Source organism: Balaenoptera physalus (genome assembly GCF_965194825.1).
Source record: "Balaenoptera physalus genome assembly, chromosome: 11".
Lineage (NCBI taxonomy): Eukaryota > Metazoa > Chordata > Mammalia > Artiodactyla > Balaenopteridae > Balaenoptera > Balaenoptera physalus.
In genome coordinates, this window is record NC_138896.1 from 58,426,603 (window position 1) to 58,440,501 (window position 13,899).

At 45.7% G+C, this 13,899-nt stretch overlaps 1 protein-coding gene across 2 annotated transcripts in view; it reads left to right on the forward strand.

The window, feature by feature from the left end:
- The window catches only part of CMTM7 (CKLF like MARVEL transmembrane domain containing 7), a 42,153-nt gene that overhangs the window by 24,701 nt on the left and 3,553 nt on the right, over positions 1-13,899 (forward strand). Inside the window, exons 2-3 of one of the 2 annotated variants that reach the window (XM_082411875.1) lie at positions 8,033-8,206; positions 12,659-12,757. In XM_082411875.1, the coding sequence (XP_082268001.1) occupies positions 8,033-8,206; positions 12,659-12,757 (273 nt within the window). The remainder of the gene's footprint in view (positions 1-8,032; positions 8,207-12,658; positions 12,758-13,899) is intronic. The other variant, XM_082411874.1, reaches the window with a different exon arrangement.

Consider the following 13,899-nt stretch of genomic DNA (forward strand, 5'->3'; position numbering starts at 1 on the left):
AGTTGTGGAGCATGCGCTTAGTTGCTCTGCGGCATGTGGGATCTTCCCGGACCAGGGCTCGAACCCATGTCCCCTGCATTGGCAGGCAGATTCTTAACCACTGCACCACCAGGGAGGTCCCCAATGCTCAGTATTAACCCTCACATGTTAGTTCACTGTTAATGTTATTTCACAGTTCGTTGCATACTTGTTTGGGGTGAAGCACCAGGACTTTCCATGTGTTAACTGAAGTTAATCCTCATCGCATCCTTAGAGGGTGTACTGTCACCTTCATCACCTGCTGTAACAGTCACCAATTCATGCCCAGTCCTCCTTGAAATACATCCTCATCCCCTTACTCTTCCCATATTATATTTAACAGCTTTATTGAGGCATAATGTACATATTGTAAAAGCTACTTGTTTTAAACATACTATTAAGTGGTTTTGAGTAAACTGACAGGGTTGTGCAGCCATCACCGTAATCCAATTTTAGAACATTTCCATCATCCCCCAAAGACCTTTCATGCCCACTTGCTCCCATATTATTGTGAAGCAGCTCCTATACTACGTTTTGGCTCATCCATAAATATTTCCGGGTGTGTCTCAATTGCTGGGCACTCCATCTGCTTGTTGTGGTGGCCCCTGCTAAGGCAGCCCCCCTCCTGCTTGTGCCCCCAAAGCAAACCCCTGTGTCCAGTGCTGCCTCCTGTAGCCTGAGAGCCAAGGGGACATGATTGCGGAGAAGAGGCTGCAGTCTGCCCACAGGCCATGTTTACTACGGGGTCCCGGTGAGAATCCAGTTTCACCCCAAATGCAGTTCTGCACACGTCACTGAAGGCCTCCTCTGCGCTGGGCCCTGGGGGTAGAGCAGGGAATTCGCTCTGGGCCCTGCCCGTGTTCCCACAGCTGACCCATCTCCAATGAGGAACGCACTGGCCAGCGGTGGCCCCGGCTGGGGTGGCCAGCTTGTCAAAGCGTCACTCTGGCCTGATCCACACCTGAACGTGTGCGTGTGTATTTTGTACAGCTTCCCTGGTGACCCCTTGCTTCTGGGGTTAAAGCTCGCAGTTGTTTCAGATGCGCAGGAGAACCGCAAACGTACTGGTCTCCTCCCGTGCGTAAAAGGTAGGGCCTGTCCAGGGCGATGCTTTTTCCTTTCTCTATTCCCCTCTCAGCACGAGGGAGCAGGAGCGTGGCCCTGCCCAGTGCCTGGAACGTGGAAGGCCTCAGGGGTGCACCGTAAACGGTATTCATTCATTCCAGCCACAAATAACTATGGAGAACCCACGCACCATTCAGGGTTCCTGGCTCTGGGGCAACAACAGTGAGCAAAACAGATCAAAACCCCCATCATCAGGGGGCTTATTTTTCGGGGGGTGACAACAAAAATAAACAGGTGAAATACACAGCTTGCTGGAGCTCTAAAGCAGAATAACCGAGTGAGGAGAGACTGCAAATGATAAAATACTTAATCTTTTTAAAAAGCAGAGTATATAACTGTATATAGCATGTAATCCAATCTTCAAAAAGGAATAATAATACATATGTGCTCATAACGTCCATATGTGGAAAGAAATACCCCAAAATACCAGGGGTGGTGGTTATCTCTGAGAAGTGGGATTATGGTTGATTTTTGTTTTCTTAAATAGACACCTGTATGAATTAATTTTCTATACTGAATAAGTACTGATTATGTAATTAGAGTAACCCTATTGTTTGAGCAGGACACTTGACATGACCGCCGTTTTTAACGGGCCCACCTTTCTGAGTTGGAGCCCCAGAGCCCTGCCTCCGAGTGTGTGGGACTCTGAGTCAGGGTAGGATTCCCTTCTTTTATCCGGGGTCCCACAGGCTGTTCCGTGCTCGCCCCTAGTGGGAACCGGATAGAGAGTTCAAGCCCTTGGCTGGAAACAGAGGCAAGAGCCAGGAAACGGTCCTGGAGAGAAACAAGCAGGTCCTGTAGGCAGGACAGCATCATGGTGGGGAGCAAGGACATGCAGTCGCATGCCGGGGGCCCAGCTGGCTCTACTTCCCTGCTGTGTGACTTTCAGCAAGTCACTTAACCTCTCTGTGCCTCATTTTCCTTGTAAAATGATGACAGTAGTATTTACCTTCTAGGACTGTTGTGAGGATGAACTTGGTTAAAAATTGTAGAGCACTTAGCCCTGGGCTTGGGTATAGTAAGTGCTCGCGAAGGGCTGTCCTTTGTGGAGCATCAAGTCAAGGAGGGCCAGTGCGACAGAAAGGAAATCCACATGTGAAACAAGAGACCGGGTGGCAGCTAGGCATCCTGCAGGGCAGCCGCCCACGACAGTGCGTCCTCCTGGTCAGTGTCAGCAGTGCCGAGGTTGAGAGACCCTGAGTCCAGTGAAGCCGCAGCTGATTAAAAGGAAAGGGTAGATCTGTATATGTGCCATTAAAGAGCTCCAAGACGTGTCATAAAGTGCTTTTTTTTTTTTTTAATTTTATTTATTTATTTGGCTGTGTTGGGTCTTCGTTTCTGTGCGAGGGCTTTCTCTAGTTGCGGCAAGTGGGGGCCACTCTTCATCGCGCTGCGCGGGCCTCTCACTATCGCGGCCTCTCTCGTTGCGGAGCACAGGCTCCAGACGCGCAGGCTCAGTAGTTGCGGCACACGGGCCCAGCCGCTCCGCGGCACGCGGGATCTTCCCAGACGAGGGCTCGAACCCGTGTCCCCTGCACCGGCAGGCAGACTCTCAACCACTGCGCCACCAGGGAAGCCCATAAAGTGCTTTTTACAACTTGACGTGCGATCTTTGTAATACAAGAAAGCAAAATAAGTGAATTTTAATAACCAATGAATAATCCTTTGGCACGTGGCTGTTCATGAGATTGCACGGGGCCATTTCCTGGTCCCTAGAGGGGGCTTCACCAGCAGACAGGTGTGTCTCCCCGCGCCCCAGGGCAGAGCTCAGCCACAGCTGGAACACTGCAGAGTCTCCTGCCTGCCAGCCCGCTGCCAAGCAGAGTCGCTGGGGGCCTGCGTGCATCTACAAATGCAGTTTCCCATCACTGTATCATCGTCCACATCTCTGACTTTTTGAACAAGCTTGGCTTTCATCTCCTGGGCTTTTCCAGGAAAGCCTCTTAGAGTTGGTCTGAGGCCTTTTGATGTTGCCTTTTATCAGTTGCTTTCCCTCCTCCTGCCTGTCTCTCTCACTGAGACATTATCCCAAGGTCAGAATAAAAACCCTGCGAGAGGGTGGGGTGGGTGACCTGCTGGCATCCAGCCCCGGCCTCTCAAACAAAGGTGTCTGGTGCCATCTGCAGCCAGACACAGGCACACTCAGTGCCCCAGACGTGGCAGGGCATCGGGGGACAGGCCTGCCGAGGGAATGTCCCTGGGCACAGGCAGCCGGGACCCTGAGACCACCAGAGGTCATCTCCTGAGCACTGCCTCTGGAGGCTTCTCCAGAACTTGTCCATCTTAGACTTCAAAATTCCATTTCCTCCTTGAGGGAGACCCACCCAGGCCTGGGCCTGCTGCCTGGCACCTGGCCATGGACTTAGGGACCAGCCTGTTTTAGTTGCAAAATTCTCAGGGGACAGTCGTCTCTTTCAGGTAATGTTCAGTGTGCTTCCTCTCCTGTGAAATTGAAACACACTGCTGCTTTCACAAAAATGATCTCTTCTTTCTGATAAGAATTCTGATAGCATGGAGTCAGAAAGGACACGGTTTGAGGGGGACGAGGTGGTTTCTAATCTGAGGGAAAGCCAGTGGCTGTAAACATGCCGCGGTGGGTCTGTGAGACCCGGCTTTGAGTTAAGGGTTCTTGGAACATGACTTTTAAACCCCTGGACATTTATGTTAGATACCTTATTTTCAACTTTTCATGACAGTTCGTTATAAAAGAACAGACCTGGGACTTCCCTGATGGTCCAGTGGTTAAGACTCCGCACTTCCACTGCAGGGGGCATGGGTTTGATCCCTGGTCGGGCCACTAAGATCCTACATGCCGCGCAGTGAGGCCAAAAAAGATAATAATAATAAAAAATAAAAGAACAGACCTTTATGAGAGGAGCTAGGAAGCACCCAGAGAAACAAGTGAGTCCTTTAGGTGGTATCACATTGACGTTACTCCAAACAGAACCAGGACTTCCTCGGTGGTCCAGTGGGTAAGACTCTGTGCTCCCAAATGCAGGGGGCTCGGGTTCGATCCCGCATGCGTGCTGCAACTAAGAAATCTGCATGCCGCAACTAAAAGATCCCACATGCCGCAACGAGGATCCCGAGTGCCGCAACAAAGACCCAGCACAACCAAAAACTAATAATAAATAAATTTTTTTAAAAAAATAAATGAATAAACAGAACCGTATGTGTCTTCCAAAAGCCTCCCAGCCTTCTTCACTTCAGCTTCTCTGAATTCAGGCTTTTCTCACTGAGAACAAGAAAAGGTCCTAATAGGTAAACAACAGGGTCCTACTGTACAGCACAGGGAACTATATTCAATGTCTTGTAATATTGAATAATAGAAAAAGAATCTGAAAAAGAACATATATGTATAACTGATATATATATATATATACACACACATATACACACACACACACACACACACATAACTGAATCATTTTGCTGTACACCTGAAACTAACACAACATTGTAAATCAACTCTACTTCAATTTTTTAAAAAGGGTGGGGGAAGAAGAGGTCCTGAGAGGGCTGGTTGCGGGGGGCGGGGCGGTCGCCCACATCCCAGGCCTTTTCTCTCCATTGTCCTTTCTTCTGCTTCACCTTCCTGGCTGCCCCCTGAGTATTGATCTAGAGGATTCAGGGCACTTGCAGAGGTTACCCACTGGCCCTGGAGGAGTTCTTGAAAACTTTAGAGTCAATCAAGTCTCTCTTTTTCTTAAGTGCACTAGCTAAGATGCTGGCTAGCTAAAGTAGTAATAAATGACTCCTTCGGCAAAAAGGACACTTTCGGTAGTGTGCACAAGTACACACCATCTGCTGTCTAAACGAGATTGTCCAAAATTGGGCTCTGCTGGAGAAGAGCACGTGGTAGGCGGCCTGAGACCCAGGGGTCAGAATTCAGGAAGTCTTATTTCATAGTCAGGTTTCCCAGAGAGGTCTGAGACAGTTTGGGGTAGAGCAATAATGTACTTCCTGCTGCACGGCGCTCAGCCCCTGGGCTCAGAGGGGAAGACCTGCCCGGGCCCCTTTCCTTGGTTGGGGAAACTCCCACCCACGTGTCTGCAGACTTTGTCACAGATGAAGACTTATAAAAATTATTCTAATCTTTGAATTAAATTAGGTGCAAAACAGCTTCTCCACCTAGAAATCCACTGCATAATCCTGGGTTATTTGCATTTTAAGGCAGGCCTTGAATTAAAATGCCCCAGTGTGTGTGAGAGGGTCAGTGCAAGGCTGGGGAGACCCCCCCAGACTCCCCAGAGAGACGAGGCCTGGAAATGGGGGCTTATAGGGCAGCAGAGCTCTGACCATCATGCACACTCCTGAGTGAAGCAAAGCCTCCCTTTGAGGCTTTAAAACAACCTCTAGGTGTGAATCATTATGTCACTGTGGCCGGCTGGCTGGAGAGGAACTGAAAAAATGAAAATCCTCTTGCTGCTCATTAGCAAAGGGAAATACGCAAATGTTGAGGGTCCCTGTGTGTCAGGGCCACACTCTTCTGCTTTGATCTGTTAAGCAGAACACTCTTCATGCCCACTTTAGGCTCAAGCTGAGTGTTCTTTGCTAGCTGGCGTCCCTGTACCCGAGGACCTTGGTAGAATGCTAGCAATGAGGGGCTTTGGAAAATAGAGTTTTTAGCATTAACCACTTTAACCAGCGTTAGATCCATTTCGTGATCTAATTCTCATTGTAGACTCACATTTTCTACAGCGGGGTTTCTCCACAGTAGGGCAGTAGTTTGAAGGCTACACTTGAGGCCAGATAGTTCTGTATTACGGGGCCTGCCCTGTGCATTGTGGAGGGTGGGTAACACCCCCCCTGCAACTGTGACAACCAGGAACGTCTCCAGACATTGCCAAACGTCCCATAGGACACGAAATCACACACACACACCCTTGGAGAATCACTGTTCTGTAGGAAAGAGGCAGTGTGAAATATTTCAGCTTTGTCCTAAATTAGTTGTGCTTTTAAAATAGACCCTGAGACTTTACATACGTTTAACACCTGTGTGTTATTGGTTTATCCCCTGTGTGGGGTGAACAAGACTTTGTTCTCTGTGAGTGGCCTTCCCAGAAACTCAGAATCTTCTCTCCTCTCTTCCAGTCTGCCCTTCCATGGTATTCTTATGTTGCTAATAATTGACCTGATCTGTTCATTCATTACTAGGTCATTAGTTTATTGATTCTGCACACTCATTCATTCATGTAACAATATACTTAGCAAGCTCTCACCACAGGCCCGGGGGGGAGCAAGTACCACCTTGTAGTCAGGATTCCCACACATCTGATGGCACATCCGCCTTCCTCAGGTCATTTGTGGTGAGGGCTCACAGTTTTTGGAAGGCAAAGCTGCATCTGACATGGAGGAACAGGGTCCCTGGAATCAGACAGACTAAGGTTCAAATCGTGCCTCCGCAGCCTACAGTGGACGTAGCCTTAAGCTAAGTATGGGGGCTTGTGTGCCTCCGTTTCCCCTTATGAGCATGGGGATGATCTTGTTGACCTGGTAGAGTTGTGGGGAGTCTCAAGGAGATCATGTACATCAAGCATCAGTAAGTGGTAACGATGAGGAAAATCGTAAATTTTCTATGGCAGGACAAACAAACAGAAAAAAACAAAAACAGCAACAACAAATGACATGCCCCCTTTGTAGTAGGCCTTACCCCATAGGCAGTGTGCATCTGCATTACACATTAACCAGACCTCCTCAAAGCAGGAGGATGAGATCAACGTTTGAGAAAAAGCTTGCCCCTTTCTTCACATGCCAGCATTGTAATTCTATGATTAATATATTTCTTTTTCATCTCCTATAAGGGGTTGCATTGACTAAAAAGTTTGTCTCTACATGCATAACTGAAAAAAAAAAAACACTTGAGGAACTGTGTACACAATGCTAACCTGTCAATATGATACATAATTTCTTTGTCTCAAAAATGTATGAAACTGCGGGACTTTCCTGGTAGCACAGTGGTTAAGAATCCGCCTGCCATTGCAGGGGACACGGGTTCGAGCCCTGGTCCGGTAAGATCCCACATGCTATGGAGTAACTAAGCCCGTGCGCCACAACTACTGAGCCTGCACTCTAGAGCCCGTGAGCCACAACTACTGAGCCTGTGCACCTAGAGCCCGTGCTCGGCAACAAGAGAAGCCACTGCAGTGCGAAGCCCACGCACTGCAACGAAGAGTAGCCCCCACTCGCCGCAACTAGAGAAAGCCCGTGGGCAGCAACAAAGACCCAACGCAGCCAAAAATAAATAAATTTATAAAAAATATATATGTATATATAAAACTGCATTTCTAACTCCTGATCAATGGAGCAGTTCTCAGAGCTTCTGATAATCTGTTTCCCAGGTTATAGTCCTCAGGGTGGCTCAAATAAAATTCTCTTTTCTTTCTTCTTAGCTTGCTGGTTATTTGATTTTTCGTTGACAGTAACTTACTGTCTGCCAGCTGGTAGGTTATACGTATGAACTAACGTTTTGGTGGGTCAAAAACAGTCAAATATTGGCAACTTCCTTCAGTTCAACCTAACATGGAAACCTGGGGTTCAATATCACGCTGACTCCATGGAGGTCCAGCAAATAAGGGAGGTGGTCCTGCCTGGGTATTTCCAGAATTCCTGCCCTCTCCCTGAGGATGCATCCTGCTGGCACATGGACCTCAGAGAACAGAGAGAACAGCCCACTCCCTGCCGTCCTCAGCATTCACAATGGCTTGTGTTTCAAAAGCTTGTACTGTGGGAAATTGCACTGTTCCAGCCAATTTGTGATGGGGTAACCTGGATTGTGGCAGCTCCTCAGTTCCCTGCGGTTGTTTGTGTTTCTGTTGTTTTGTTGTTCGTTCCCTGGGTGCCCATCTTGGGTGGGCATTTCTCTGATGTCTCTGTGTTCACGTCCCAGATCTCGCTGCTGATCGCCTTCATCTGCGTGAGGAGCTCTCTGTGGACCAGCTACAGTGCCTACAGCTACTTTGAAGTGGTCACCATTTGCAACTTGATCATGATTCTCGCCTTTTACCTGGTCCACCTCTTCCGCCTGTACCGCGTGCTCACCTGTATCAGCTGGCCCCTGTCGGTAAGGGAGTGGCCGGGCCTGCTCTCGGCCTGCACAAGTCAGGATGCTGGCTGGGCACTGAGACCTGACGGAGTCCTTCCTGTCTGCCTACCCCGCCTTCCTGCACCATCCTTGGCTGCTTCAGCTCTGAATTTCCCACTGTTAGGTGGACGTCTATGCCTCATGTCCCACTGGTTTCTAAAACTCACCACTGGTTTCTAAAACTCACCTTCCAGCTACAAGAAGGCTGTGCCTCTCACCTCAGTGCTTGTTTTCTCAAGTGACAGAAAATGGGCTGTGTGTGTGTGTGACTCGGAGGAGGAACATGGAAGGAAGAAGCTGACAGGGGTGATGGGTATTTACACTGTGTGAGTATTGATAAGATTTGTCAGCTAAAGTCGACTGGCAGAGTCTGAGGAAACATGTCAGAAGTTGCTAGGGTTTTTTCTTCCCACTATATTCTTTTTAAAAACAGCTTTATTGATATATAATTCACATGTCATACAATTACCCATTGAAGTGTACAATTCAATGGATTTTAGTGTGTTCCCAGACTTGTGTAACCATTACCTCAGTCATTTTTAGAATGTTTTCATCACCTCAAAAAGAAACCCTGTACCCTTTAGCTGTTACCTCCTATCCCTCATTCACCTCCAGCCCTGAGCAACTACTAATTGGCTTCCTGCCTCTGTAACTTTTCCTATTCTGGACATTTCATATAAATGGACTCATATATTTGGTCTTCTGTGACTAGCTTCTTTCATTTAGTAGAGTGTTTTCATGGTTTATCTATGTTGTAGCATATATCAGTACTTCATTTCTTTTTATAGCTAATATTCCATGGGAAGGATATACCACATTTTGTTTATTCATTCATCATTGATGGACATGTGGCAATTATGAATTTCTACCTTTTGGCAATTATGAATCATGCTGCTATGAACATTTTGTGTACAAACTTTGTGTGTGGACATATTTTCATTTTGCTTGGGGATATACCTAAGAGTGGAACTGCTGGGTCACATGGTAACTATGTTTAATTGTTTGAGGAACTGCCAGACTGTTTTCCAAAGTGGACGTACCACTTTACATTCCTAGCAGTGGTATATAAAGGTTCTAATTTTTCCACATCCTTGTCAACACTTGTTAATTTCCAACTTCGAGATTTTATTAATTCTAGTGAGTGTGAAGTTACAGCTTGTGGTTTTGATTTGCATTTCTCTAATGACTAACGATGTTAGTCATCTTTTCATGTGCTTTTTGGCCATTTGTATATTTTCTTTAGAGAAATGTCTTTTCACATCCTTTGCCAATTTTTTGATTAGGTTGTTTTTTTGAGTTGTAAGAGTTCTTTGTATATTCTAGTTAAATGTCCTTTATCAGATATTTTCTCCCATAATTTTTTCTTTTTCTTTTACTTTCTTGATAGTATCTGTTAAAGGACAAGGTTTTTATTTTGATGAAATCTAATTTATATTTTTCTCTTGATTATGGTTTTGATATAATATTAAAAAGCCATTGCCAATTCAAGATCATGAAGATTCACCTCTGTGTTTTCTTTTAAGCCTTTCATACTTTTAGCTCTTACATTTAGGTGTTTGATCCATTTTGAGTTAATTTTTGCATATAGTATGAAGCAAGGATTCAGGTTCATTCTTTTGCATGTGAATATCCTGTTGTCCCAGTTATCTGTTGGGAAGGCTATTCTTTCTCCCATTGAGTGGTCTTGGCAGCTTGTTGAAAATTAGTTGGCCATAAATGCATGGATTTATTTCTGGACTCTCAACTCTGTTGCACTGATCTTACTATACTACCTTGGTCACTATGGATTTGCAGTAAGTTTTGAAATTAGGAAGTGTGAGTCTTCCCATTTGTCCTTTTTTTTCAGGATTGTTTTGGATTTTTGCCATTTCATATGAACTTTAGAATCAGCTTTTCAGTTTCTACAAAGAAGTCAGCTGGGATTCTAATATGAATTGCATTGAATCTAGATAAGTTTGGAGAGTATTACCATTTTAACAATATTAAGTCATGATCCATGAACATGGGAGGTTTTCCCATTTATTTAGATCTTTTAAAATTTCTTTCAACAATGTTTTGTAGTTTTCAGAGTATGAGTTTTATACTATTTTTGTTTAGTGTGTTCCTAAGTATCTTATCCTTTTTGATACTATTTCAAATGTAATTATTAATTTCATTTTTGGAGTGTTCATCACAAGTGGATAGAAATACAATTGATTTCTGTATATTGATCTTGTACCCTCAATCCTGTTGAAATCATTTATTAGATCTAATAGATTGTTAGTGGATTCCTTAGGATTTTCTATCTATAAGAGCATACCATCTGTGAATAGAGACAGTTTTACATTCCTTTCCAATCTAGATGCTTTTTGCTTCGTTTTCTTGGCTCATTGCAAGAAATTAGTTGAATGTTGCATTAAAGTGGCAAGAGCAGATATCATTATCTTGTTGCTGATTTTAGGAGGAAAGCACTCATCTTTTATCATTAAATATGATGTTAGGTGGGGGTTTTGTAGGAGGTTTATCAAATAGAAGATGTTACCTTCTAGTCCTACTTTGTTGAGTGTTTCCATCATGAAAGGGTGATAGAATCTGTCAAATGCTTTTTCTTTGTCTGTTGAGATAGTCATGTAGGTTTTCCCCCCAGGATTCTATTAATATGGCATATTACATTGATTTTCACATGTGGAACTAACTTTGCATTCCTGGGATAAATTCTGATTGGCTGTGGTGTATGATTCAGTTTATGTGTAGCTGGATTTGGTTTGCTAGGATTTTTGCGTTTGTATTCATAAGATATATTATTGGCCTTTAGTTTTCTTGTGATGTCTTTGGTTTTGTTATCAGGGTAATACTGGCCTCATGGAATGATCTGGGAAGTGTTCCCTCCTCTTGTGTTCTTTAGAAGAGTTTGGGAAGAGTTGGAATTGATTCTTCTCTAAATGTTTGGTAGAATTCTGCAGTGAAGCCACCTGGTCCTGAGCTTTTCTTGTGGGTAGTGTTTTTATTGTTGATTCAGATTCTACTTATTATAAATTTTATTCAGATTATTCCTACTTGAGTCATTTTCAGTAGCATGTCTTTCTAGGAATATCTCATCTAAGTTATCTAACTTATTGGCATATGATTGATCATAGTATTCTTTTAAAATCCTTTTTAACTCTGTAACACCAGTAGTGATGTCCCCACTTTTATTTATTTATTTATTTTTGGCCGCACCTCTTGGCTTGTGGGATCTTAGTTTCGAGACCAGGGATTGAACCCAGGCCCCAGCAGTGAAAGCACCGAGTCCTAACCACTGGACCACCAGGGAATTCCCATCTGTCTTTCATTTCTGATTCTGGTCATTTGAATGTTTTCTTTCTTTTTTCTTGATCAGTCTAGCTAAAGGAGGTTTCTCTATTTTGTTGATCTTTTCAACGAACCAGCTATTGATTTCATTGATTTCCTCTGTTTTTCTTCCATTCTCTGTATCATTCATTTCTGCTCCAATCTTTATTTCCTTCTTTCTTCTTGCTTTAGGTTTAGTTTGCTTTCCTTTTTCCAGTGTCTTATGGTAAAGGTTAGGTTATTAATTTGAAACCTTTCTTCATTTTTAATATAGGCCTTGACAGCTATAAATTCCTCTCTGGAGCACACCCCACTGTCAATGGCCCTAAGCCCCAGTTCTCCTCTGATCTGGCGTTTGTGGGGAGGGGAAAGGATGAGGCGAACCATTCCCTTGTTGTCGAATGACAGAGGCGCCCCGCCTCATCCAGGGCCTGCAAAGACCCCATTTTATCACGGAGAGTGAATGGGGCGGAAATGGATGCCCCTGTGGACCCAAGGGAAGCAAAGGCGGAGTCAGCCCTTCCTGCAGACCCCTCAGCAGTCTGGCCTGAGGGCACACTTCCAACAGAAGAGAAGAGAGAAGACAAAATGAGGACAGAACTGGGAGGACTTTTGTTCACAGAATGGGGAGACCCTCCAGGCAGCCACCAAAACCAGCACATTGCTAGCCCAGAACTTTCTCTGAAGCAGAAGCGAAGGCATACATCTTTTTAAGGGGCTTTGCTTCTCAGAGCTGGAGCTTCATTTAAACTCTCCATCCTTGGAGTTGCAAGCAGCTCATTTGCTTGTTAGTAGCTTTGGCCGGAGGTCAAGGTACCATGGACAGATTGACCTCAGGAGTGGAGTGGTCCCAGGGGGACATCTCTCCTCACCCGAGAAGCATCCTTTCTCTTTGTCGCCTCTCTTCCTGCCTGCCTGGCGTCTTTTCTCTCTTGTGTGGCCTCATCCTGGCTGGCCTTCCTTTCTCGTTGCCTGTGAGCTTTGCTGCTCCTGCTGGGGTGTTACAGGGAGAAGAGGAAGTGTCACTCCCTCCCCTCCATGCATCTCTCCTGATGCCCAGGTTCCTCTGAGAACCAGGAGTGGAGCTCCCTACCCACTGCTCTGCTTTGTTTTTGCCCCCAGGAACTCCTGCACTATTTAATCGGTACCCTGCTCCTCCTAATCGCGTCCATCGTGGCAGCTTCCAAGAGTTACAGCCAGAGCCGACTGGTGGCTGGAGCGGTGAGGACATTCTCCGGGAAGCGGCAGGAATGAATTCCTGTTCCGAATGCTCATTTTCTTCCTCTCAGGGCAGCAAAGGGGTTGTTCTCTGGGCCTTTCTTTCTCAGAATCAGTCCGGACCTTGATCCACCAGCAGTGGTCTCCAAAGAGCCTTAAACTTGGGCCCACGGGGCAGGGTGTCAGAAGGTGGATGGGCAGGGCTGTTACAAACTCAAATGGCCCCAGCGGCCCAGGCCTCTTTCTCTTAACAGCCACTACTTAAATCAGGGTGCAAGTAGGTTTTAATTCTCATGTTCACTCTGGTCATTTGCTCATGGCTGTCTCAGCCCCGTTCAGGGAAAGGTTCTGAGGCCTCTTTCCAGCCCAGGGGAACATTATTGTGATCAGCTAGTGATAATCTGCCATGAGTCCTAGCTTTGCCATTCCTGACTTTTAACAGTATTCAGGCCAGGAAATAACACTCCTATACCTTTCAGAGGTGAAAATTGACCCATCTGCTAACCTGAATAGAAGTAGCATGGAAGTGGACAAAACATAGTGCTATGGGAGCTATATATATTTATCACACAGATACACATATGTGTATATACATTATTTTAAAAAGATCTATAGACTCCTGTCATCTGATTTCTGTTTTAGCTAATTGTTTACAGTTTGGAAGTCTGTAGGCCAGAACTGATTTGCCTCACTTTTCAAATGAGTTTTAAGAAAAGCTCTCTGTGTGATAGTCACTCACTTCCACACGGTACCAAAATTCTCTTGACTTTGGGCCAAGAGTGGGTGAGTGCCTGGAATTCCACGGAGGGGTGGAGTCTGCATGGGGCAGAAGGTCACCACGGAGGGGTGGCCAAACCCCTGAGCACTCGTGCCCCTTAAGCACCTTCCCCCCCTCCCCAGGCAGTTTCCAAGAAGAGGGATGGTTGCCCCCTGCCCAGCTGCAGGCAGGCTGGCAGAGGGGGCACAGAAGAGCTTGGCGCCCGCTGTGTTTCAGGACTATGTGGGGAGATTCCCACTGGGTTTCCTGATTGAGGTGGCACATTACAATGTTAGCCCTGGAATCCCAATAAACCCCATTTGTCATACACGATCTCTGTGCCTAGGACCAAGCATGGGCCAGGCGAGGGGCCAGAAGAAATGAAAAG